Source organism: Salminus brasiliensis, chromosome 4, assembly GCF_030463535.1.
Source record: "Salminus brasiliensis chromosome 4, fSalBra1.hap2, whole genome shotgun sequence".
Taxonomy (NCBI): Eukaryota; Metazoa; Chordata; class Actinopteri; order Characiformes; family Bryconidae; genus Salminus; species Salminus brasiliensis.
Genome location: NC_132881.1, coordinates 43,029,686 through 43,056,343, shown reverse-complemented (window position 1 = coordinate 43,056,343; position 26,658 = coordinate 43,029,686). Strand labels below are relative to the sequence as shown.

The following is a 26,658-nucleotide window of genomic DNA, read 5'->3' as shown; positions in this document are numbered from 1 at the left end:
ACATTACCTTGAAACAATCACCTTGTCCTCTTAGGGGCTTCGCAGTCCTGTTAGGACACAGGCTGTTTCTGTATGGTAAGATATGCAAATATATTATCTCATGAGCTAAATATATTATTTTGTGGCCTCAAGATATTATCTATATAATATAATAATTTATAATATAATATATATATAAAAGTAATATAAAATATATTATATATATATAAATTACAGATATGGTGCACATGAATCTCGTCTGAATGCCAGAATAAGCACCAGTGAGTCGGTTCCACTGATTCATTGAAAAGATTTGGTTCAAAAGAGCCGAGCGATTCGCATCGCCAGCAGCTGAGCCACAATAACACAGCGGGTCGAGAGAGCAGTGTGATGAGCAGCTGAGGATAGTGCGATTCTTCTTACTTTACTGGTTTAAAGTTAGGAGTAGTTCTGGTGCTTACTCCAAAGCCAGTTCAGTGAATCAGTCGCTGGAAGTGAAGCTTTTCCGTCCACCGCGCTCCAGGCAGCAGGGCGGGCAAGCTGACTTGGCAAGCCGGGCAACGGTCGACCGTCGCCGGCTAGAGCACCATGGCCGTGTCGCTGGTGAAAGCGTGCCGCAGCCTGGCTCTGTCGACGTGGCTGCTGTCCTTCTGCTTCGTGCACCTGCTGTGCCTGGACTTCACCGTGGCCGAGAAGGAAGAGTGGTACACGGCCTTCGTCAACATCACGTACGTGGACCCGGTGACCTCGGAGCTGCGGACGGAGAAGACTGAATGCGGGCGGTACGGAGAGCAGTCACCTAAACGGGAGGCCCGGGGCACCGTGCTGCTGCCCGCGGCTGGGCACGACAGGCAGGCCTGCGACAGCAGCACCAGGTTCCCCATCAACCGAGACCACCACAGCCCCTGGATAGCGCTCATAGCCCGAGGGAACTGCACGTACAGGGAGAAGATCCGGCTCGCAGCGAGCCTCAACGCCTCCGCTGTTGTCATCTTCAACGTGGGGTCGAGTAACTCCAACGAGACGATTACCATGCCTCACCAAGGTAGGGATTAGTGCTGCTTCTGGCAACCCTTTAAAGGTGGCCTTCACACTCAACATGACATGTGCTCAGTTTCTTCCTTTTTGTTTGCTGTCCAAAGTCTGATGGTCATATTTGGTCTCTGAAGTTTGCTTCCTTAGTTTTGAGCTGGAGTTTGAGCCTAATGTAATAGACGTCTGTGTCACCGAACAGATAATGGCTTCAAAAGCTTCAGTAGCTCCAGTGTAAAAGTACAGAACACCAAAAAAGTTCATTTAGAGATACCTGGGGGATTGTGTACATTGGATATGTGGTTAATTAACCCTTTAAGGCAGTCCTACAGGTGTTTCTGTGCTTCAGTGAGTCTATAACATCAATATATACCTGTGTTTAGAGCAGGGCTGTAACAATATACACATATTTTTATATCTTTTTTTGTTTTTTGTTTATGAAGTTCAGAGCTCTTCTAACATATAACTGAAATATCATCAACATGTTAAAAAAAGTATACCTCAGTATAATCCTCAGTATTATCAATGCACTTCAAATTAAAGGTGCTACAAATGGTTCTTTGAGTGATGCTATAGAAGAACCTGTGTGTAATAGGAGTGTGAAGAACCTTTAAATTAGGAAATTTATATGATGTGATGTTCTTTAGACCTTTAAAAGGTTCTTCACTCACACACATTTGTATAAAAACAGAAGAGACTCATCTATTATTTCATTTATTATTTACTCTAAACTCATTTTATTTCTATTTTTAATCTACTTTTAAATTATGTTAATTTATCAAAATGTTGGACTTTTAATTATTACATTTATTTATTTTTGTTTCTGTATTTCCTTTATTTCTTATAAAGCACTTTGAATTATACTCCTGTATTGACATACTATAATAATAATAATAATTATTATTATTATTATAGTTATTATTATTATTAGTTATTATTCTTCTTATTATTATTATTATATTATTATTATAACCACAACAACTCATGCATTATAGTATCACTATTATTATTATTATTATTATTATTATACTGATAATAATTAATAAAATAATAACTTATTATTAAGTTATTATTATTATTAATAAGTTATTATTATATTATTATTATTATTATTATTATTATAACCACAACAACTCATGCATTATAGTATCACTATTATTATTATTATTATTATTATTATTATACTGATAATAATTAATAAAAGAATAACAATACATTACTTTATTTATTAAATAATACTACATTATTATTATTAGGCTATTGCTTAAAGTGGTTCTTCCATGATAAAGCTCAATGAACCTTTTTCTAGCACCTTTATTTTTAAAAGTAAACTGCATGAATATGAAAAAGACCAATCTAGATTAATCTTATATTAATTTAGATCAATATTTATCAACAACTGTATAATATAACAATTTTATAAACCGCACAGTAACAGAGAGCAGATTGGACTGAAGTCTGTCCTGACATTGTCTGATTCCATTACCTTATTTTTGCCAGTTGTTTAATTCCCATTTTGATTAGTTTAATCCTGTGTGGCTGTAAATTATAGGATGCTTTTTAAATTAGGCTCTGTTGTTGTGTCTGTTCCAGTTTTGGTTACAGATGCTAAATAGGGACTCTGAAAATGCCTTAAAGTGTCTTGACATTACGTTTTTTTGCAATATAACCCACTCTTGATTGAAGTGATGGTCAGCAGATGGTCAGCAGATGGTCGGTATAGTGCCCAGTTGAGGATGTCGTGTTGGGAAGGATGGGAATGGGTATTAGACTGTTATCAGCAGAAGATGCTTGATGGGATATCAGAAGAATTATGAATCAGAAAGGAATCTGTAACTAGTCTAGACACCTCTCACACTCACAGATGTGTTTCTTTCTGTAGGATATTGTGGGGTACTTTTACATGCTCATCTGAAGTCCATTAAAAACAGCGGATTTTACATTTCGGGAGTTTTTATCAGTATCAGTCAATACTCAAGATTGTGGTATTGCTATCTGTATCACAGAAGACAAGTGGGATTGCATCATATCTGTGCTCAGTGTATCTGCAAAGGATTGTGGGAACATTTTGTTTTATTGCATTTAGCCATTTGCACTACTAATTCAACTCATTAAAGGAACAGTTGGCAAAAAATCTAATGAACATAACTGATCACTGACCCCAGATGCAGACGATCAGTAAAAGCATGTTTGATATCTAAAGTTTGCTTCTTTAGTTTTAAATATATATATAATATTTAAATAATATATTAAATTAATATATATATATATATAAAAAATATATAGTTTTTAAAGGTTAAAAAATTGTCCATATAAACAAAAAGTAAAAGTATAAGAAAGTGTTCTATAATATATAATACAAAAAATAAATAAAAAGATAAGTAATATATATATATATATATATATATATATATATATATATATATATATATGTATATATATATATATATAAATGTATAAAATATATAGTTTTTAAAGGTTAAAAAATTATGTCCATATAAACAAAAAGTAAAATTATAAGAAAGTGTTCTATACTCTACACAAATTATATTTTACAAATGTAAAGAATAAGACTGATTTTATTACAGAAAATACTGGTAAAGTAGCTCTGAGGTATTGCACATGCTCTGAGTTATTTAAAGAACGATATTGCCCTGATTATATTGCACAGTCTATACAAAAACAGATATTTAAAATATAAAAATGAAATTAAATACTGTCACAGTAAAATGAGCCCAGTGTTTTTGTGCGATTTTGCGGAGTTTAGTTCTCTGATAGGTCACACTGATAATGTCCAGGGTGAGGCAAGTCTTTTAGTATGTTTATTAACATTGCTAACAAACACTGGAGTTAGAAAGTCACCAATCTCATTTCTTTAAAAACAGAACTGTCTCTCAAACCCGTCTCAAAAAGCATCCTGATGTTACATTTCTTTGCTCTGGTTCAGAACATGATGTGACTTTATTTAGTTTATAGGATCAACAATAAACTGCAGCAAGTTTTACATATTTTTTTACATATAGTCTATTTGTCCTGTTTTTTTAACTCGATTTAGCAGCAAATAAAAAAACTAATTGCTCATGTATTTACAGAAATTGGTGACACTCTAAGTCCAGTGTTTGTTAGCAACATTAGCCTAGCATCTCCAGTTCTAAACTAAAGAAGCATACAGCTGATGTCCTGCATGTCATGGCTGATTACCTGCTTCTAGGTCAAGTGATCAGTCAGGTAAATTAGACCTTTGCTGAACTGTTCCTTTAAAGTCTTGACTAATAAATGGTATTGCTTGACCGGTCGAGTCAGCTGTGTTGTTTTTTATATATATATAATATATATATTTTGTTTTTGTTTTTTGTCGTCAGGGGTGTGGACAAAAGCCTGGACCCCCACCGGCCTTATAAAAACAGGCAACACTGTCCTAATGAGTTCACTGCCATTCTGAAATCTGTCCGGCAGCAGTAAAGCCGGGATAATGTCATGTAGTGTGCGCTCAGGTTTCCAGAGCAGTTTCTCATTCTACCTAAATGAGTCTGTTGCTTTATTGAGTGGAAGGAATTAGACTGTGCTTAATTAACTCTGATTAGCAGCTGAACCCTGCAGGGCGACGTTCAGTCTGGATCTGAGCATACTGCCTGTGTAGGGATAAACCCAGGACCTTTTTTTGGTGGCATGTTTGGCTTTAATGCGAGGAGCCAAGCTTAACTTGGCTTTGCTCTGACATAACCACATTCACCAGGACGTCGCTGAGGCCAGGATCTGAAGCCAGGCCTGTTTTTACTCTGTGGCGTGTTGTTATTGTTTCGTGGCGGCCAGCAGTTACAACATGGCTACCTTCAGAAGATTGAATGGTTGCGTTGTGTAAGTGATTGAGGGGGTAGACTGGAAAGTCCTTATGTGACCTTGTCTTTACCCTTAAGGAACTCTGAATGATCCTGAGGCGTCAGGACGAGGCTTTTAAGCTCGGGCGTGTTCACTACCTGTTTTTGGGGTTCAGGATTTGTGTTGGCCTTCTGAATGGATAAGCACATTTAATTTGTCTCCTTAAACCTCCAAATGAGTTCATTCCTAATTCGAGTTCAATCCAATCTGATACAACAGAGAAGGCAACTTTGAATTGCATTGATTATCTGCATCTACAGTGGCTTCATCTGTCAAGGGGTGGGATCTACTTATTAGGCAGCAAGTCAAGTCAGATTTATTTGTATAGCAACTTTTACAACTGTTGTCATCACAAAGCAGCTTTATGTACAATTAGAAATTAGTAAAAGACAGAGACAGAAAGAAATAATGTAAGAAGACATGAAGGATCCAAGACCCCCAGTGAGCAGCCAACGACAACAGTGGCAAGGAGAAACTCCCTCAGAGCTGGAGGAAGAAACCTTGGGAGGAACCAAGACTCACAAGGGGGACCCGACACGACCCGTCCTCCTCTTATCAGAACTATTTATTGATTGATAAAAGTTACCTAATCATCTATACTGTTGAACTGCTCTGATCATCATCATCATAATATATTAATCATGGTGTAGGTAGTTAATAGTGGTAGATAGTTACGAGTCCATTTAGGTTTTAACATGGTCATTAAACAGGTAGCGGTGGTAGGAGGGTGTGCCGCTGGTCTGGGTGGGTGGTGGGTTGGGGGGCCTGCTGGTCAGACTGGTAGGTGGCAGCTGGTCTGACGCAGGTGAGCAAGTGATCAGTCCGATCTTAAAGATGATCAGTTAAACAGTAGAATCTGAGCCATTTTAAAATGACCAAACTGTGATGGCTAGACGTCTGGGACAGAACATCTCCTCCAAAACATCAGGCAGGTCTTTTGAGGTGTTCCTGGTATGCAGTGGCCAATACCTACCAAAAGTGCTCAGAGAAAGGATAACCGATAAACCGGCGGCAGGGTCATGGTTTCCCAAGTCTCATTGATGCTTATGGAGGTTCCACCTCACAACTTACAGGACTTAAAGGATCTGCTATTAACTTCTTGGTATCAGATACCAAAGAAACACCTTCAGAGGTCTTGTGGAGTTCATAGCTTTGTGCCCTATTCACTATGTAGTGCACTACTTTGCACTAAACACCCAAAACTGTCTCTCGAATCCTCTCAGAATGCATCCAGACAAATCAATGTGGATCAGAACCTGGTATGACTTAAATTAGTCTATGAGAACAACAATAAACTGCACCTCAGCGCTGAAATTTTACATAATGTCTATTTATGATTTTATAATTTTTTATATTCAAAAAATTATATAAAACAATTATATAAAAAAAAAGAAAATGACTTTTTGTGGTATATTATGACTTACTTTATTCTAAAAGAACGATAAACTGCCCCACAACGCTGACTTTTTACATAATGTCTATTTATTATTATATATTTTTTTCCATTTTAACTTGATTATGTAGCTTTTTGATGCATTTTTGAAGCAAATAAGTAAAAACCCAAACAAGTATTTACAGAAATGAAACTGGTGACTGTCCAAGCCCAGTGTTTGTTAACTGAATGTCCAACCTGTTGTGGCTGATTATTTACATCTGGCTTAAGTGATCAATCAGAAAATGTATTTATTATAATTTTTTTGTGTGTGGACAAAAGCTTTGGATTACTAAAAGTATTTTGGCGTTCAGGCATTTTGCAGTGGTGTCTGAAACCTAGTGCCAAATTTTCAGTGCACTATAACAGTCCCCCAGTGCCCCGTGATATACAGTGTATAAAAACACCGTACACTGAACAGACGTGGAATACCCATAATTCATTGCGTTGTTTGGTTTGAAGATTTGCGAGTAGCTTTTCTGAGGAAGGCTGATGTTCAGACTGTTTATGTGACGCAGTCTGCTGTCGCACAGCAGTGAGCTCGCGCACATCACAATATGTCCGAAGCCGTTCCCTATAATAGTGCCCTATGTAGTGATCTGGATTTTCACATGTAGGGGACAGTGAATAGGGCACAGTTCTGAACACATCTCATGTCTCGGCGGGTTAGAGCTGTTTTGGTGGCAAGAAAAGGGACCTGCAGTAGTTCAGAATCTGAATTTAGTGTAGGGCTGGGCGATATGGTAAAAATACTATATCACGATATTTAATATTTAATGTAATCACAGACTAAAAACATCAGTAGCGACAGATGTGATTTATACTCAACATCTGCTGCTCTTCATCTAATTAACCCAGTCTAATTACACTGTTGGTAATGAAACCTGCAGCTGATCAGTGTTTATTAAGCACTAACAGACTCCTAGATAAGCATATTGTTATCACGATAACAAAATGTATCACCATACGATAAAATATCATCATATTGTAGCCAGACGATTCCAACATCATCCCTACTTCTCAGGTGGTCTAGTGCCTGGATGGGGGGCTGACGCTGCAGCAGGACATGACAATTTGGCACTAGGTTTCAGACACCACTGCAAAATGCCTGAACGCTAAAGTACTTTTAGTAATCCAAAGCTTTTGTCCACACACAAAAAAATAATAATAAATATTTTTTTCTGATTGATCACTTAAGCCAAATGTAGATAATCGGCCACAACAGGTTGGACATCAGATTGATGCTTTTTCAGTTTAGAACTGGAGATGCTAGGCTAATGTTGCTAACAAACACTGGACTTGGACAGTCACCAGTTTCATTTCTGTAAATATGCATCAAAAAGCTACATAATCAAGTTAAAATGAAAAGAAAAAAAAAACTAAATATAATCATGAAAAGACTATGTAAAATTTCAGTGCTGTGGTGCAGTTTATCATTCTTTTAGAATAAAGTAAGTCATAATATACCATAAAATAAGTCATTTTCAGGTTTCCACTACACGTATTGTATTGTAGACATTGAGATTTTAAATTTTTTGAATAAAAATTCCAAACCAGCAATAATTTTGGTTTATATAACTGTTATATTTAGCCGCTTTCCCCAGTCGACATGTTTGTAACTTTATCTGCCATCTTCGAAGACAGTGTTATTTAGACGGTCGTCCCCATCTGCTGACACAGCCATGTTCACGAGCTCTGTTTCTGCAAGCGAGGGCCTTTTCGAAAACCACAGCACCTTGTTAACATGATCGTTTTGCAGTTGCGGTTACAGCTTTTGTAGTTGTCCCTGCTTCTGTTTCACACAGGTTTTCACAGTTTTTGCTGAATGGAAAAATGAAGACGCTATGAGATGAACCAGCTTTGCTTGAACTATTATACACTGTCTGAGTTATAGGCTTGTTCTGGACAGTGTCCTTCCTAGAGTGGACAAGCTTGGGAGAAATACCAATTGAAGACACCAACCTGATTTACTGGCATAAAAAAAAAAAAAAAGGTTGAGATGTAAATACAGCCGTTCAGATTGGGTTTGGATTGTAGTGGTGTTTTGTAACCAGGGGGCGCTGTGTCTACATTACAAAACAATACTTGTAGTGGAAAACCTGAAAAAGCCATTCATTTATTTATTTTGTTCTTTAAATAGCCGATTAGAAAACCCGCTCATTAGTACTCGCCCCCTATCACGTCACCGTCAAGCGTCACCGGGCAACCAGCGCACTTGGAAGAAAGGGCCGGGTACTGAGCTCTGATGTATTAGCTAGCAGACAGCTAGCATCACACTGAAATGATGTGGGGAGCGAGACAAAGCCATCTACCCACCCCGATAGAGCAAGGCCTATTGTGCTCTCTCTGGCTCCGGCTGCTGATGGCAGGCAGCATGGCCTAGGATTACAGCACCTTCTGTGTACCTCTCCACAACGGATAGAGTTCAGAATTGACATTTCAGACCAGACCATGTCTCAGGCGTCCAGAGTTTGGTAATGTGGTAATTTTCTGTGATGTGGCTTTTAGAGGCATCATAAGCTTCAGACGCCCAGGGTTCCATTCACCACCACTGTGAACAAATGTGACTTGGTACACTTCTCAAGAGCAGAGCATTTCAATCCAAATCCATCCCGCTCTGAAGGGCGTTTAAATTATGCAGAAGTCTGGAAAAATGACCGTTTATACATTACGTAAATATAGTGCACAGCAGTCCTGCCCATATGGTAACCCAAAACAGATTGTGTGTCGTGTTCTGCACCATTTTATCAGTGCAGGAACATCTGGATGATGTTAGTCTGGGGTTAATTTCAACTTTTTCTCATGACTAAGCAAGAAATCATAGAGACGGAGTCAGGCAGGCCTTACTGCCTCCTTCCTTCTCATGTGGTGTATACAGTCAGTCAGATTCAGCCAGCTCAATTCTCTGCTGAAATTATAGTGATACCGGGTCCCAGCATCGTTTTGGAACTTACAATCCGGGAACTCCTGATTGGGAAACTCTAAAGGGAGCCGTCTCTAGTAGGAATACGCCACTTGCTGCCCTCCTTGTCTGCCACTTCCCTGATGGATCTGGCTTCTGGAGAACCCAGGAGAAGTTCATTCTACCATCTTAGTGTAAATCTAGATGCTTGTCTTTCGTACATTTTGATGGATGGTGGGTCAATCCGATCTGTATTCTTGGTACAGATCAGCTTTGGACCTTTGCCATCAATAGGGAGGTGCTGGACCATTTTTGGCCTTGTAGGCAGGCGTCAGGGTTTTGAGGCCAGCTACAGGAAGCCGGTGAAGAGAACCCAGCAGACTTTGAAGGAACATTGATGACAAGCCTTGCCACCGCATTCTGGATCAATGGGCAGGAGCCTGATGGTATGCTTAGAAAGGCCAGCCTGGAGGGAGTTGGCAGTAGTCAGATCTTGAAATGACGAGGAACTGAACAAGCTCTAGAGCTCTAGAGAGGAAGGGTCAAATTCCCCAGATGTGTGAAGAGGAGAAATCTACATGACTGAGCAACAGGAGTTGTTCTGTTATTTGGTGGGCTATCTGGTGTCAACCAGAGAAGGTTGGTTCCCCTTTTGAGTCCTGCCATGGTAAGACTACAGTTACCATAGCAATACTCCTAAAGCACTACAGTTCCCATAATAGCATGCAAATCCAGCGGCTTACAGCTAGAGGTCTTCTGGTGGCGGTGCGCTTGTGAAATGAATGAAATGACCATGTTCACCCTAGTAGTGTGTACCATGTACCAAAAGGTCACTGCGTTCTCTGTAGAGACAAGCAAGGGGGCATAAAGGGTGAGCTCCTTCCTCTTTCCATCTCTCTCGCACTTCTCTCGTCTCCTAATTTCTGTCATTGTCAGTTTCCACCCCCTCCACTAGAGCTAACGTGTTTGTGTTGATGCAGTTCCTGATGTGTCGCTTTGTGTTCGCTGACGATCCTGAGCTTAATGTAGAAGAACACACAGTTTCCAAAGGTGTTTTCTCTTTACCTGAAATCACTGATTGCTCTATGAAATATGCAGGCAGGCCACAGGCTGTACAGAAGTGAAACCCTACATGGGTGGTGTGTGCTGAGCTCATTGTGAGCAGTGCAGTACTCCGCAGACACCTTTCTGCAATGGGACACTAAAGGCCTTGTACGTATTGGGGCTAATAGGGGGGCCTGTTTGGCATGTTATGAGTAGGTGAGGAGAGAGACAGTTCTGACAGAGCTGAACACACACACACACACACATTTGATTTTCTACAATGTCAGGATGTGTTTAATGGATGTAACTATGTATAATAGTATATTATTTATATATATATATATATATATATATCCATATATATGTGTATGTGTGTGTGTGTGTGTGTATGTATGTATCTATATATATGTGTGTGTGTATATATATATATATATATATATATATATGGCAGTTGTTTTTACACATGTCCGAATTTCATGATGAACCGACCAATAGAAATGCTCCCGAATGACACAAATGAGTCGAATATTTTTACATTGACTTCCATTGAACGTTAAGCAGGTTTTGTCCTTCTCCTGTAAAGTTGACATTTTGGAGATACAAGGCTTTTGAGTGACCACAATTATATATTACATGTAATATCCCTTTTGCATTACATCCATATAAATTCATGAATATGCCTCTCACATGAATCATATAGGATTCATAGGGGGTTTTTTTTCATGTAGGGAAGGAGGCAGTCAACTTCCAGCATCAAGTTGTGAGGGGAGTTCCCTCCTCTCCCCAAAACAGCAGCAGTACAGCATAACATGCATGCCTACCATTTTTGGCTTTGTAGGCCAGCGTCCGGGTTTTGAAGGCAGTTACAGGAAGCCCGTGAGGAGAATGCAGCAGAGGAGTGAGATGGCTGAGGAGAGGAGGAGCAGTGATGACCAGCCTTGCCACAGCATTCTGGATCAGTTGCACGAGTCTGATTGTATGCATAGGAAGGCCAGCCAGGAGAGAGTTGCAGCAAATGACCCTCCCAAAGTTTTCATTTTCTTGTGTGTCTTCAGTAGCTCTCTAACACTGCATAAGAGGCTAAACTTGTGGAAATGAGAATTGTCAGCAACAAGGTCGAGCAGCTAATATTTAGCTTTCATCTGACACTGATGTAAAACACATTGATTTCTATGGGCTGTTGTAGAGTCATGAAATTTGAGCGTCTGTCTTTAAAATCCATTGCAAGTAGCAATCATCGGGGTCTAAGCATTGAGGAGCCAGTAGAGTATTTATTTATTTATTTATTTATTTTTATTTATTTATTTTTTTTTAGAATGTAAATAATTGTAATTATTTAATTGTAATCATTTAATTGTAATATATGTGGTGTCCCAAAAAGAGATTTTTCTTTATATAAAATAGATTTGTAGAATTGTTGAGCTCAGAAAGTTCCACGATGTCTGCCCGAGTACCTATATGTGTATATATACCTATGCTACTTATATATACACACATTTTGTCTGCTATAGCCTATATATAGATTATTGTAGCTGTTGGAACAGGACATTAAATCTCCATTTTTGCTGTTTTTGACTTTTTCATAATTAATTTATTTTCATAAACTGTAATAAATTTAATTGTAATAATTTAATTGTAATAGATGTGGTGTCCCAAAAAGAGATTTTTCTTTATATAAAATAGATTTGTAGAATTGTTGAGCTCAGAAAGTTCCACAATTTCTGTCCGAGTACCTATATGTATATATGTCCCTTTTTGTACCTATGCTACTTATATACAATAACATAACATATGTCTGCTTTAGCCTATAAATAGATTATTGTCACTGTTGGAACAAAACCTTATATCTCCATTTTTGTTGTTTTTGACTTTGTCCCTTTAAACTGCCCTTTACATTATCTCACATTATATCTTTTTATAACAAGGGACCAATAGAAATAGCGCCTAAATAAAACCTTGTTACCCTCTACTTACAACAAAGTTAAGACTTTCCTTAGCTTCTCCTGTGAAGTTACCATTTTGCAGATAGGAGAGACAATGTGCGGGTATCTATATTTTTTAAGAATATTGAGTTAGATTAGAGTTTGAGATGAGTTAGATTTTTCTAATGCTGTGGTCGCACTGGGTTTTTGTATTTCGCATCACCTTGTAAAATGGGCATTGAATTTTTTTTTCCCAACAAAAACCCAGTGAGACCGCGGCTTAAGTCTAAATCTGGCCTTATCTCCAGGAACCAGAAAGAAAACGCCTTGCTCCTTCAGATTTTCTGGCCTTTTTTGGGTGCAGCTGCTGCAGCTGTCTGAATGTTTGCCCTATATTCTCAGTCTCAGAGAACACCCCCCCTCCCTCTCCTGCCTCATCACTCAGCACAGTGCTGGCAAGTCCAGGTGTCCAGGTTGGCTGATGTCACAGACTGTCACAGACTGTCACAGAATTGGCAGTTAGTGTTTTCCTCCAGGCTTGTTTAGGGGGAGGAGAATCTAAAGGTGCTCCAGGCATTTTGGAGGATGTAGGCATGGAGGCATCAGGTCACAAGGGGAGTCCTACGTAATGAGTGGGAACAGGCCGAAAGCTTAGGCCACACCACAGGGGTCTATAGTGCACTACCCCCCCTCCCCTCCCCAAAACCACATTTCTCTAAAAGCCATAATGAGGAGAATGCTCTATTAAAATGTTGATGTTGAAAAATGTTGGGCTGCACTAGGCTCCTGTTTCAGCTGCAGATCTGCCCATTGAAAATTAAGCATTTCAGTAATATCAGCTCTATTAAAGGAGCGTCTCTGTGCTCTACTGAGCATTAACATGAGCTTCATGGAGGGAAAATATGAGGAGTCGTTGTCTAGAAGTTTTGTAAAGCTGCAAAAAGTCAAACTTCAGAGGCGTGTGATCAATAAGCTTTATTGGAATGTAAATGTGGGGCTTAGTCGGGACGTTTCACTCCAGTTCTCTGCTGAAAAATAATGACTCCAGTAAAGTATAGATAACCAAAATTTCTACTTAAATAAGGTGACAAAATATTTGTACTTCCTTACTTGCCACCTCTGCACACACATACACACACACACACGCTATATCCACCTAGGCGGGTCCCAGAACTGGAGCTGAAAAAGCTCAGGAGTCTGCTGCTATTTGTGCCACAGCTGGCCTACCTCCAGTCACGATTCAGACGGCACCGCCTAAGAGGAGCGGACAGATGGACGGAGAGAAAAAAGGGAGAGGCAAGAAAAGAAGAAGATGTGAAGAGGCTTTGTCAGACGCACAGACGATTGATAGTAACAGGGAATGATAGAAGAGGATTGAAACGGACCAGCAAAGCAAAGCAACTGTGGTGTTTTCACAAGGGGCTGGAAGAACGCCAGAACGTTCACAGGAGTGTCTTTACTGAGGGCCACCTGTAACAAAGCACACAGGGCCAGTCTGTTTGAGAACACTCAGCCTGCTGTGTGCACATGTAGGAGGCCCATCAGCACTCATATTTATGAGCCTACTGATAATCAATATCAGCACATGGTTCTGTTCAGAAGGAACAGGAAGGCATTGTAATGGCTGAGGAAAATCCTGCATGGAGGGCCAGGTGAAATCCCAGGTCAACACCTACTCACTACTCATCTAGGAGTAGAGCTGGGATTGGCACGAAGACTCCCCCTGGATTTCAGCTCAGTGTTACTCTCAGGCACATTGAATTACGATCTTTTATTAGGCCCAGTCATTTATCATGTCTTAAGTGTTGAGGTGGCGAGTCAGGCTACACAACTCTATGAACATATATTATAACATTAATTAATATAATTATATTAAATACAAATATTGTTATTTTTATTTAATATAAGAAATACAAATTCTCATCAACTTTCAGAGCAACTTTTAAGCAGTGCAGTGATGTTTTACTATCCTTACTTTCTGTAGTAGTGCTTATACCACAATTTACTTGTTCTGGATGGTAGAACTTGGGACACTGGGATAAGGAGGAAAAAGAAAGTCGGTCAGACAAGTAAAAAAGGGGTGATTACAGTGGCAGCTGTAGGTAAAAACCTTAATTTTATATTCCCATTTTTGCAATATCTATATGCAATATCTATATGCAATATATTTGAATTGTCAAAATATATGAAATTAATTTTTCTGCAGTAAGTTTATTGCCTTTCAGATGTGTGAGAGTTTAATCACTGAGAAGTCCTGCAAGTTTAATTGGGGATGAATATCTGCTAAACAAATTCAACCCAAATGCATCTTTATGTGGGGGGGTGCTACTGTTTTTGTAATAAAAATACATGTTGTGACTTTACCTAAAAGACATCTTGCAACATTTTGAGTGGTCTGTTCATTATGGAAGTTTACACAGTGTAAAGAACTTAGGTGACGTTCATGTTTTATAAGAAATATGACATACACATCGACATTAGCACTGCTGAGGCATCAGTAAAGTGAAAAACACTGATCATCTCAGTGGTATCTCTCAAGAGGTGGACATATTACACAGCAGGTGAAGAGTCAGTTCATTTAAAATGTGGTAAAAATGGGCAACCATAAGAATCTGAGACACTTTGACAAGACCCAAACTCTGATGGCCAGACAACTGGGTTTGTTTAATCTCCAACATTAAACATCATGGTGGTCAGTACCTACCAAAAGTGGCCAAAGAAAGGACAGGGTCATGGGCACCTAAGGCTCACTGATGTGATCCATGGAGGCTCTCCTGCTAACGTTTTGGTGCCAGATACCACAGGACACCTTCAGAGGTCTTGTGGAGTCCATGCTTCGGATGGTCAGATCTGCTCAATATTAGGCAGGTGGAACTAATGTTGTGGCCGAACCAGCTACATAGGCAGACTCAAAACGGGTCTTGAGCACAGTCTCTCTCAAAAGTTATTATTTTATTTATATAAAACTGTTTGTTTGAGATGTTGTTTCTAATATGATGCTGTTAGTCGAAGCTGATTGGCGTCAGACCGAATCGTGACCTCTCTGCATGAATACTACACCCCTCACCTCAATTATTAAGGTCCCTCAAGGAAGCATTAAATAATCCCCATTGTTGTGAATTAGATTGTATAAGATATACATACAGTTGATTCCAAACTTTTGAACAGTGGTGCATACTGAACACACAAACCAAAGCAGTCAATGCTGGCACTGGGCTCCGTGTCTGGCGACTGCCGTCCATTCACAGGGTCATTGACAAAGCACTAATACAGGCTTGTGTTTCACAGTGGTCAGTGAGAGACCTGATAATCCTGGCCTCAGCAGCGCCTTATAGCCGGCAGCTGAACCCACAGCTCAGCGTTAAGCAGAGTAACTGGCCTCCAAATATCGACTGCTCACCCAGATATCCGTCCGCTATTCTGGGCCTGTTCTTAGAAAAGCAAGGCAATGACGAACCGTGGGTTTTGGAAAGTCGTACCTGGGATTCGCACCAGGAACTAAAAACGCTGGAGTACCTTTAGGCCTCAGGTGGGTATCAGGGTGAGATGGCTTAGAAGTGGAGGCCTCTAGATTAGAGTGCCCTCCATGTCACTGCTGCCGCTGTTCCTTTAAGCAAGCACATAGCAACCCAGCAAATGAACAGCGTAGTATTGGAGGCCACTGGAGAGTTCCACCTTCCTGGAAACACCTCTACAAACAGCACAGATGCACAGGAACAGTATATGAGCTTCGGTTTGCAGCATTCTCTGCAGCTCCAGCTATGAGCCAAGCTAAAGCATGGGTGTGTGGTTGCTTGTTTCAGTGGTTCTTGCCAAAGACTCGAGCAGAAGTCAAAACTTCCCTGCTGTAAGTTCCCTAATGGGAACTACTCTTATGTTTCTTATTATTATGTCTTTTCTGACTGTTTTGTCCTTTTTGTCCTCGTCTGTCATGGATGTCCAGGATGTCCAGGAGATTAGTAGGCAGCTATGGTGTTTCTAAAGAGTGAAGGGTAGCGCTGGGCTTAAGGCTTAGGCTATACGACCCTAATGCATTAACGCCAAGACAAGCGTGGGCCAAAGCAGCTTTGCAAAGTGACTTTTGCAGACTTCCTAAACACAAGGCACACTCAGTCTTAGGTTGTTGTCACCATTTACTGTTTCATGCCTTTGAAATACACTGAATGTCCAAATGTTTGTGGACACCTCTTTTTAATGAATGCATTCAGCTACTTTAAGTTGCACCCATTGCAGCTGACACAGATGTAGAATAGAGCAGACTCTCTGAAGTAGATAAACATAAACCTATTGGCACCATGTCTAACCCCAGGCATGGGATAGAGGGGTATGAAGCCCCCCAGCATTGAGCTTTGGAGCAGTGGAAGAACTGTGTTCTCTGGAATGATGGATGGTGCGGCATCCAATTCTTTTGGGATGAGTTAAGGAGCTTGAGGATCATGAAGAGTGGTGGTGATCATCCAACATCCTGACCTCATTTTGGCACTAATGTTGCATAATGCAGTCAAATCCTCACAGCAGTGTCTTTCCTGGACAGTGGAGAATTACTCCAACAAAAGCAGGATAGACTTATAGTATTAACAGTAAGTGAGCAGGTGTCCCAATACTTTTGTCCAAATAGTGTAGTTTGGAAGTTTTGAAAATCAGGTCTATACCTCATCTATGCACATAACTTCCGTAGCTCAGTAAAGTGGTTTTTGACCAATGGTTGGAGGTTTTGCTGTGCTACGCTTTTTTTGGTTTCATAAAGATCCGTTTCTGTAAAATAGATATATGTGAAGAAGGGTTCGAGAAGTGGACGAAGATTTGAGTGGTCCAGTGGACGAAGCTACTGTCACTATGATTTAGTGGTTTGTTGCTGGTTTGAGTTCCGGGCCATACTGGGTCATTGCCATCAGCAGCCAGAGTCAGAGAGAGCACAATTGGTCTTCCTCTCTCATTGGTGGGTTGATGGCACTTCCTCCACACATCACTCCAAGTGTGATGTCGATCAGCACAGGCATCTGTTAGCTGTTGTGTCAGAGCTGGGGAGCCACGCTTTCCTCCGATGCTGGCGGTGGCTGAGGAGATGTGCTAGTCTTCACCCTCCTAGTTTTGGGGGAAGTTCATAAGAACTGGGATCGGGTCATTGGCCTTCCACCTTGGGTAGAAAACAGTGTTAAATTAGAGATCAATTATTAAAGGGTTAAAGAAGACAGTGTAAATGTTCTTTACCAATTTAAAGGTTCTACAAACTCACAGTTCTTCTAACCCTTTGTAGCACCTTCATGTTAAAGTGTAGTATAGCAGTCCACATTTTGTTGGCCTTCAAATACTCCACTGCTTTGGTTTCCACTAGTTGCAGTGCGTCCCTTGTACACTGGTCTCTCAGCGCTGCTGTCAGATAATTGCTCATCCTAAGAGAGGGAACATTACATAAAGAAGTTTCTAAGTTCAGCCATGTAGCTCCTCTGCTGCATTCCCTTCACTGGCTTCCTGTAGCTGCTGCCCGCATCAGATTCAAAACCCTGACCCTGGCCTACAAAGCCAAGAATGGACCAGCTGTGGTGGCAGTGGTCAAAACTTCGATCTGTACCCAGAGCCCTTTGAGCTTCAAGTACGACTCGGCTTGACCCACCATCCTTTAAGATCCACAGAAGACAAGCGTCCAGGCTTTTTTTCTGTCCTGGCACCAAAGTGGTGGGACGAACTTTCCCTGGGTGTCCCCCTCGCTGTCTTCAAACATCAACTGAAGACCCTCCTTTTCCGAGAGCGCTTGGACGAAGTGTAGTGCTAAGTATTGTGATAGCCTTACTGACTTCTGTATTTAGTAGTGTCTAAGATTAGAGGGATCTTTTGGATCCTAGTCTAGGAAGGACTACTTCACTACTGTACTAAAATACTGTATATTTATCTACTGGAGTATTATTCTTTTCTCCTACTTCCACTTTCACTTCACTGCATATTTTGGGTGAGTTTAATACTCTATTACATTGTTTATGTGCTGCATCGTTACTCGCTACAATGATAAAAATGCTACGAATCATTTCAAACCTACATTATCACCTCCAGAACACTAGATGGCGCTGTCTGGAGCTGCTCTGGAGAAGAGTGTCTGCTAAACATTAAAAATGTAAAATATAAAAAATACAGCATGATGAGACTGGCCATTGGTGCATTCCTGTTTAATTCCCTGCTGTGAATCCCCAGCTTCCAGCCTAGCACCTGATTCTTGTGTCCATCTACAAGTAGAATATTGCCAGGGTAACAGCTCTTCATCCATCTCCTCAATGTCCTTCTCTGACAGTCATGGGGTCAAAGCATATGAGTAGGCCTCATATAAGAACAAATGAGCATTTATTAAAATGAAAGAATTAATAACACGCTTCAGTAAAATGATTTTGATCTCCTGTTTCACCATTGAAAACTGAGTGGATCAGTGCTGCTGGAGTGTTTAAACCCTGTGTCCACTCACCGTCCACTCTATTAGACACTTCAACCAAGTTGGTCCAGCTTGTAGATGTAAAGTTAGAGACAGAAGCTCATCTGCTGCTGCACAGTTTGTGTTGGTCATCCTCTAGTCCATCATCAGTGGTCACAGGATGCTGGCCACAGGACGCTGCTGGCTGGATATTTCTGGTTGGTGGACTGTTCTCAGTCCCGCCGTGACGCTGAGGGGTTTAAATACTCGTGCATGCACTGTGGTGGTCCTATGGGGTCCTGACCGTGGAAGAACAGGGTGAAAGGAGGCTAACCGGGTTTGCAGAGAAACAGATGGACCACAGTCTGGAATTATAGACCGCGCTCCTGTATGGTGAGTGGAGCTGATCTAATGGGCTGAGTTCATTCCAAACCAGTGGTGGTCATAATCTTCTGATATGACCGTGTACATTGTACATCTGTGGCATTAGATTCTAGTTGAATGTGGTGTTGGCAGGTATAGTTCTGACTGTTTACTCAGGCCACCAGTCTGCTAAGTAGAGGGCAAAGCTGCTGCCTCCTGTGCTAAAGGCTAAAGCTTATTCTCCCTGATTCACATTGCTGCCTAATCTATGCCATTTCACAGTGAGGCGTTCATTAATTCAAGACTCCGAACACCTGCCAGCGTGGTCATGGCGGTGTTTGTTAGGTCAGTGTGCTCTGGCCTTTACAACAGAAGGTTTCATGTAGACAGTCCAGGAGAACTGTGGCTGCCCCATAGTGGACTCTCTAGCACCCTACTGTTCTCAGTTGTGGCTGCGTTCCAAATCCTCACGGGTGTCTCCCCGGTGTTATCGATTTCTCCCTATTTGGAGCCATTTGAAGCTTCCCCTAGTGAGAGTTCGGATTCCGCTCATGGAAGGCTGTCGGAAGTGCTTACGCGTCTCTCTCGGGGGACTCCTCCGTGTCTGCCTCTGATCTGGAAGCGGTCCAGATCGGCACGGCCTGCTGAAGAGGCTGAATGAGAGAGCTCTGATTGATGCGCTGAGGCAGAGTCAGGGCGACAGGCCTGTCAGGACTTGCCGCTGCGTTGGAGTCGAGGCACTGAAATAGAGCGGGCCTATTTTTAGCTGCCATGGAGCAAAAGGTGAAGCATTTTTTTTGCATCAGAGTTTTTGCAGCTTTGCAGTCGTTGCACTCCTGGGATGTTCATCTTGCAGTCCCCTGGGAGCTGAGTACTACATTGCCTAGGGTGCAGATTCAGTCACCTCTGTTTTGCATAGGCTGTAGACTTGTACAGCGCAGTGCTTTAGCCAATTTTGTGCCGAAAGACTTAGTTGATGCTGTCATGCTTCATAATGCTCTGACATAATCCAGCGTAAATCATATTTTGGTGGTTGGCTGAAGCGTCAATGCAAAATAGAGCCAGCTGTTTCAGGCTTAAGTAGTTAGTTGCTGTGACACAGTGGCAAAGCAATTACACTTTTATTGCCTGTTTAAGTGCCCGTGGTTTGGAAACACAGGACCGGATTTTGAATCGAGGGCTGCTGTGTATGAAATGTGTTTGCTGTAGATGTGTCTTCATACGTAGATAGGTTTAAAAGCTGATACTGAATGGCGTGTAATAGAAAACAAGGACTGAAATGCAGACAAAAGCTAGGCTTAACGGAGGCTGCTGTTTGCACTTTGTAAAATACGCTCTTAAAAATAAAGGTGCTACAAAGCAGGTTCTTTGGGTAATGCATGGTTCCATAAAGAGTCATGTTTTGTGTAAGTGTCAGGAACCTTTTTCAGGGTGTTCCCATGTCTGTGTTACCTTCTGGCTGTCTTCTTTTTATCTAGGCTGTTCTAGTCAGACCTGCTGGAGGCTCTAAGTTAATGACTGCCCACCTGTCTGGCCTGACATAGATGGAAAGCTGGCCGTTGGGCTCTCCTGGTACCTGAATCAGACCTGCCATCCACCCTTCAGCTACTGCTATATACCTCTGCCTGTCTGCTATCTCCCTTACTGACTACGCTGATGTTTACTTGGACTCGAACTATTTGCTACTATTATTATCATTCCTGTTCTTACCATCAACATTACTTTCACTACTTTCATCACTACTATGATTATATTAGTTATATTAGCATTATATCCCCTTCACTGGGTGTAAATTTAAAGACTCTTCACATCTTTTACAAATATGGTTCCTTATGAAACCAAAAGTGGTTCTTCTGTCGCAGCTTTATTTTTAGGAGTGTACTGTTGTGTCATTCAGTATGAGCCTCTCAGCTTTGCCTGAAAAGTGTGGGCATCCTGCATGGTCAGTGCTTAGTAACACCCTCTTTGGCAAATATCACAGCTTGTAAACACGTTTTTGTGGCTACTAAGAGTTTTTCAGTGCTTGTTAGGGGGATTTTCGCTCATTCGCCCTCGCAAAAGGCTTCTAGCTCTGTGAGATTCTTGGGTCGCCTTGCTGTGCTGCTCTTTTGAGGGCTATCCAATGCTATTTGATAAAGTTTAGGTCAGGGGACCATGAGGGCCGTGGCAAAACCTTCACCTTATGCCTCTGGAGGTAGTCCATTGTGGATTTTGAGGTGTGTGTAGGATATTTATCCTGCTATAAAAGCTAATCTCTTCATCTTTAGCTTTTTTTTAAGATTGTGTGATGTTTGTTTTTTTCTAGAATTGTATTTAAATCTGTATTTATTTGGGCACAAGCCCAAAGCATATAACAGGTCTAACCCTGTGCTTAAAGGTGCCGTATATGATTTCAATCCAGTAGACTTTAAAAAAATGTAGCGACTGTTTCCTTAAACTGGTTCACAAGCTCTCCGGTCTGTTTGCATGCTGGGAAAAAGTTGGGTGTTTGTACTCAGCTCTGGCTCTGTACGTGGGAAACAAACAAAGTGGCTCGGGCCGAGAAACACTACTGTATTCCAGCAGAACAGGGAGGGGGGGGGGGGGGTGGTGTTTGGACGGTGGGGAGACCTCAGAACATAAAAGGCATGAGGATGTTGCTCTGTTCCTGCTTGATAGGCGGGAACATTGACTTATTTTCACTAGTGGTTTTTCTTATATAGGTCAATACTGTTTTGTCCCGTTTGTGAATATTTGTAATAGGTAATCGCAGCTGGTTCTCCTAGCAAAAGCAGTTGTAGCACAACATGCATGAATTTGGGGGTGGAGCTTCTGAAGTAACACTAAAAGGAGGGATGCGTTTGTTTTGCTGCCGAGTTCAAATATCAGTCGTTCTCCAGAATCGCATACAGTGCCTTTAACAGCCTTTCTAGTAATCCTTTGAGAAGTTCTCCCAAAGTTGTCTTAGTCTTCAGGACTCTACTTGACTTCCACCAATTCTCGTAACTGCCATTTCTTAATTATATTATGAAATGAAGAAATGGCTACTTTTAAAAAAATACTTAAATGACAAAAACAAAGACAGGACGTCAACATTCAACAACACCACCCATCCAAATACCCCAACCCACCCCACACCACCCCCTGCTGTTGCTTCAATGGCTGCTGATTGTTGGGAGAAGATCTAAAGGTATTAGTAATAGAGATGAATGTGAGTGTAAAGAACCTTTTAAAGGTGTAAAGAACCTCGCCTTGAAGGTTCTTCCCACTCACACACCTTTATAAACATGGTTCTTTATTAAATCAGAAGTGGTTCCTCTATGGCATGTCTCAAAGAACCTCTTGAAGCACCTTTATTATGAAGAGAGTATCATTGTTTAAAAGCCATGTACTGTCCCTATGAGTAAAGTCGGAGTGACCTGGAGACCCTGGAACACACTCCCTCACGTTCTGATCGAGTATTGTGAGAGTCAGTTGGGGCGTGACCTGATTGGAAGTTGGCAGCGGATGCTGTTGCCATGGGGATTGATCAGGCTGCACAGCAGGCCCTTTGTTTGCTCATCCTGGCTCTGCGGATGCCATGCTAGCACCAGCCCTGTCACTGTGCATGATGCTAATTATTCATTGTGGCTCACAGTGATCTCCCGACGCAAACTATTTTTACCTCGACACGGTCAGCGCTGATGAGCCGCTTCAGCTCCTACAAAGTGCTTCATCCGATGTGGACTAATGTTCTCTAGTAATTGTGGGAAATGTAGTCGTATTAGGGTGATAGAGTCATATTTTGGCACAACTAGCCCAGCTTTCCATGTTCCATGTTTGATTATCTTACCTACAGTGGCATCTGTCAGGGGGTGGATAATATATTAGCCAGCAAGTGAGCAGTCAGTTCTTGAAGGTGATAAAGCTTAAGCATAAGAATCTGAAGCACTTTGACAAAAAACAAACTGTGATGGCAGGGCTTTTCTGGTATGCAGTGGTCAGTACCTATCAAAAAAACTCCAAGCAAGGACAACCGGTGATCCAGAGGCAGGGCCATTGATGACATGACGAGATTACTCATCCCAAAAGTGTCAAATGGAGCACCAACCATCATTCCAGACAACACAGCTCCACAGCTCAATGCTGGGGGGGCTTTATACCCCTCTAGCCCATGGCTGGCATCAGGCATGGTGCCAGAGAGTCCTGTTCTACTGCTCCAGGGAGTCTAGGGACTAGACAAGCTGCGTGTGGGTGTGCATTTGTACATCTGCGTCAGCAATGGGTGCAACTTAAAGTAGCTTAATGCGTTCATTAGAAGGAGTGTCCGCAAACATTTGGACATGTAGCAGCGAAAGAGAAGGTAGAGGGTGCGGGTGCAGAGACTGCAAAACCACTGTTACCATAGTGATATTTGTAAATACCAAACTTGGCTTTGCTTGGGTTTGCTTTTCTTCCCCATTTGATGTGACCCTCGTATCCTCTTGTCCCTCAGGAACGGGAGACGTGGTGGCCATCATGATCCCTGAGCCGAAAGGGCGGGAGATTGTGGCCCTGCTGGAGAAGAACGTGAGTGTGATCATGCACATCACTATTGGCACGCGCAACCTGCAGAAGTACGTGAGCCGGACCTCCGTGGTCTTCGTCTCCATCTCCTTCATCGTCCTCATGATTATCTCCCTGGCCTGGCTCGTCTTCTACTACATACAGCGGTTCCGCTATGCTAATGCGCGAGATCGCAACCAGGTACACAAACCCAGACATGCCTTGCATCTCTTAGAACGTTAATGGAGAATTCCACTGATTTTTAATAAGGTTACTGCATAATTCAGCTGTTTAGACACAATGAATGTGAATCTGAGTGGTGTGATAATAACCAGTGTATTATTACACTTACTGACGCCAATTTCTTCACAATGGTACCAAGGCTCATGATGTCTGCATGTCTTTATATAGTCATTTTATGTACTATCCAAATCCACCTGCATGGGTCTTCTATTTGTATAAGTAATATTGAAAAAGTAAAATATTATTAAATCTTAACATTTAATATTAAAGATGAACCAATATCAGATTTTCAAGTATCCGCCGATACCAACTCTGACTTAAATACTGGATAGACGGCTCTAAATCCTGACATTTATAGAGTTCCACTTTGTATAGAATGTATTTTTTTTTGTATCTGATCCCAAATAGGATCTCGTAAGCTTGAAAGAATAACATTTACAGGTTGAGGAACTGCACATTAAAAAAAATAATAAAAAATGATCACAATGCAGAAACACAAGCAGATAGGGAAGTGTAATCTGGCTCAGCTTCACCAAACTAACTGGCAAAAACACCAGTTTAAAAACAGAAAGAGCTTCTGCAGCAGTTTCACAATTAGAAAAAAAGCTACTAAACTTTAAACAAGCTGCTAAAACTTAACTTTTAGTTTCAGAACCAAACTAACATGGAAACAGAAAGTGCTGAAAATGTAAAATCTCCATTTATATATATCTATATATATATATACACACACACATACATGCATATATACATACACATACACACATAAGATAAGATAGTCCTTTATTAGTCCCGCAGTGGGGAAATTCCCAGTGTAACAGCAGAAAGGGATAGCAAGACACTCAGTTACAAAAATGTAGATAAATAATTTACACTATATACACAATATGAATAAGAATTAAAAAAGCAATAAACAATATTATTTACAGACAATATTATTTACAGACAATATTATTTACAACTGTGTGTAAGTGCCAGTATCAGCGTCGATATGATATCGGTGCAACACTATTAACTATATTTTATTTTGGGTAGTACTTTGCCATTTATGCCTCTCTACCATGGTTGTATTATTATTATTATTATTATTGTTTTAGGTACTTTGTCTCAACAAAAAAAAATTCCTTTCCTTTTTTCCCCCAGTTTGGTACTGTCAGTTAACCCACACGTTCGTAGCTCCCCCTAGCACTAGCAATACTCTCAACACTAGGAGGGTATCCTCCGATACATGTAAAGCCAGCCACCACTGTGCCGGGTAAGAGCGCTTTAACAGTGATAAGGGGAGAGAGAGCGCCATCTAACCCCCTAGTCCCACAGGGCCTCAATACGGCACCGTATGCTCTAACAGTCTCTGTAATTACCTGATGAGTTCAGTCAGACAAGTTAGCACCCTATTAGACACCCCTGCTGTAGATGCTCTCTCTTAGGAACACTGTACCAAAAGACTTGCTGCCATCACAGTTCATGCTTTTTGTCTTATTCAGAGGCGACTGGGAGATGCTGCAAAGAAGGCCATCAGCAAGCTGCAAGTGCGGACCATCAGGAAGGGAGACAAGGTTACCTGTTGATTACCTGTCTATATTACCTATATCAAATGCATCACATCATGCTTATTCAGCTGCCTTTTCCCCTTATTGTAATAGAGCTGGGTTTAATCATTTTGAGCAGGGGTTATTGATTCTGGTCAGGGAAGGCCCAGTGTCCCACACAGATTGGTGTCTCCCCTGCTCAAGCATTTGCTTCTTTACTAGGTTTATAGTGAATGTGATTACAGAGAATGTGATCTACAGGATGACACTAACGCTCAAATATAGGGAATGCCCTTTCCTTTTTGACAAAGTGTTCGATCCCGGGATAATGTATTCATGCTTTTCCTTGTTTTCCTTGGATACGAACACTGAAAAACAGCTCTTTCTAAAGTCATGGCATTTCACCGTACAGGAACACCTGTAGACAAGGGAGCCAATCTCATAGGAGAAGGTTTTCAGCCGCCCCCACACGGCGTCGGGATAGCAGATAGCTTCCACATGCACAGCAGACCGCACCAGAATCCACTTAAAGCGAACCACAGACCACTGATTTCAGGAGGCCCAGAGATTGAAAACAGCTTTCACACTTCACCGAACGTACCGAGAACAAGACACTCCTGGGTCCTGGAAAAAATGCTAGTGTGAAAACACCCTAAGGGAACCTTTCACTGAACATTTTCACAATTTTCCCTGAAAACGTAGTCAGTCAGCAGAGATGTGCTTGGTTCTGAAGGTTGCATCCGGAAGGTTTGCACTGGAGTTACAGGGTCAAAGTAGCTAAAATAGTAGTAGCCACTAACTTGAAGACTAACTAACTTGAAGAAGACTATATGACTGCTGCTTAGGGTCTCCTTATTGCTTTTAAAACAGCCTCAGTTCTTCATAATATGGATTCCACAAACATAGCTTTGAGATTCTTGCCCATGTTGACATATTTCCATCATTCAGTTCCTTTAGATTTGCTGATGCAAAAGTGCATTCATTGGTAATCATTGTCCAATTGGGAGTCAGAACTGCTGACTGGGCAGGCCACCATTGTGGTCATGAAGGGATGCAAATGGTCAGCAGTGATACTCAAATAGGCTGTGACATTCAAGCCGTTATTGATTATTTGGTATTAACTGGTCCAAAGTGAGCCAAAAAAAAATATTCCTCACACAAACACACCACGTCCAGCAGCCTGGACTATCGACACGAGGCAGGTTGGATCCATGGATTCAAGCTGTTGGTGCCAGATTGTGACCCTACCATCTGTGGGCCTGGGCAGATATCGCGATTCATCAGACCAGGCCACGTTTTGACGGTCTTTCAACTGTGTAGATGTGCAGGTGTTCCTACATTTTATTTATTTATGTTTCCTAAATAGGAATTCCTTCAATTTTCTCCCAGCACTCTATCCTGGCTGTATTGCCCATGCCGTAATAGCTGTAGCT

General features: G+C 41.3%; 1 protein-coding gene across 1 annotated transcript in view; it reads left to right on the top strand.

Annotated features, from left to right (window-relative positions):
- Positions 1 to 353: 353 nt before the first annotated feature.
- rnf150a (ring finger protein 150a) overlaps positions 354 to 26,658 on the top strand; it is a 51,233-nt gene continuing 24,928 nt past the window's right edge. Inside the window, exons 1-3 of the mRNA XM_072678525.1 lie at positions 354 to 1,024; positions 23,404 to 23,654; positions 25,181 to 25,252. Of these exons, the coding sequence (XP_072534626.1) occupies positions 568 to 1,024; positions 23,404 to 23,654; positions 25,181 to 25,252 (780 nt within the window). The 5' untranslated portion in view covers positions 354 to 567. The remainder of the gene's footprint in view (positions 1,025 to 23,403; positions 23,655 to 25,180; positions 25,253 to 26,658) is intronic.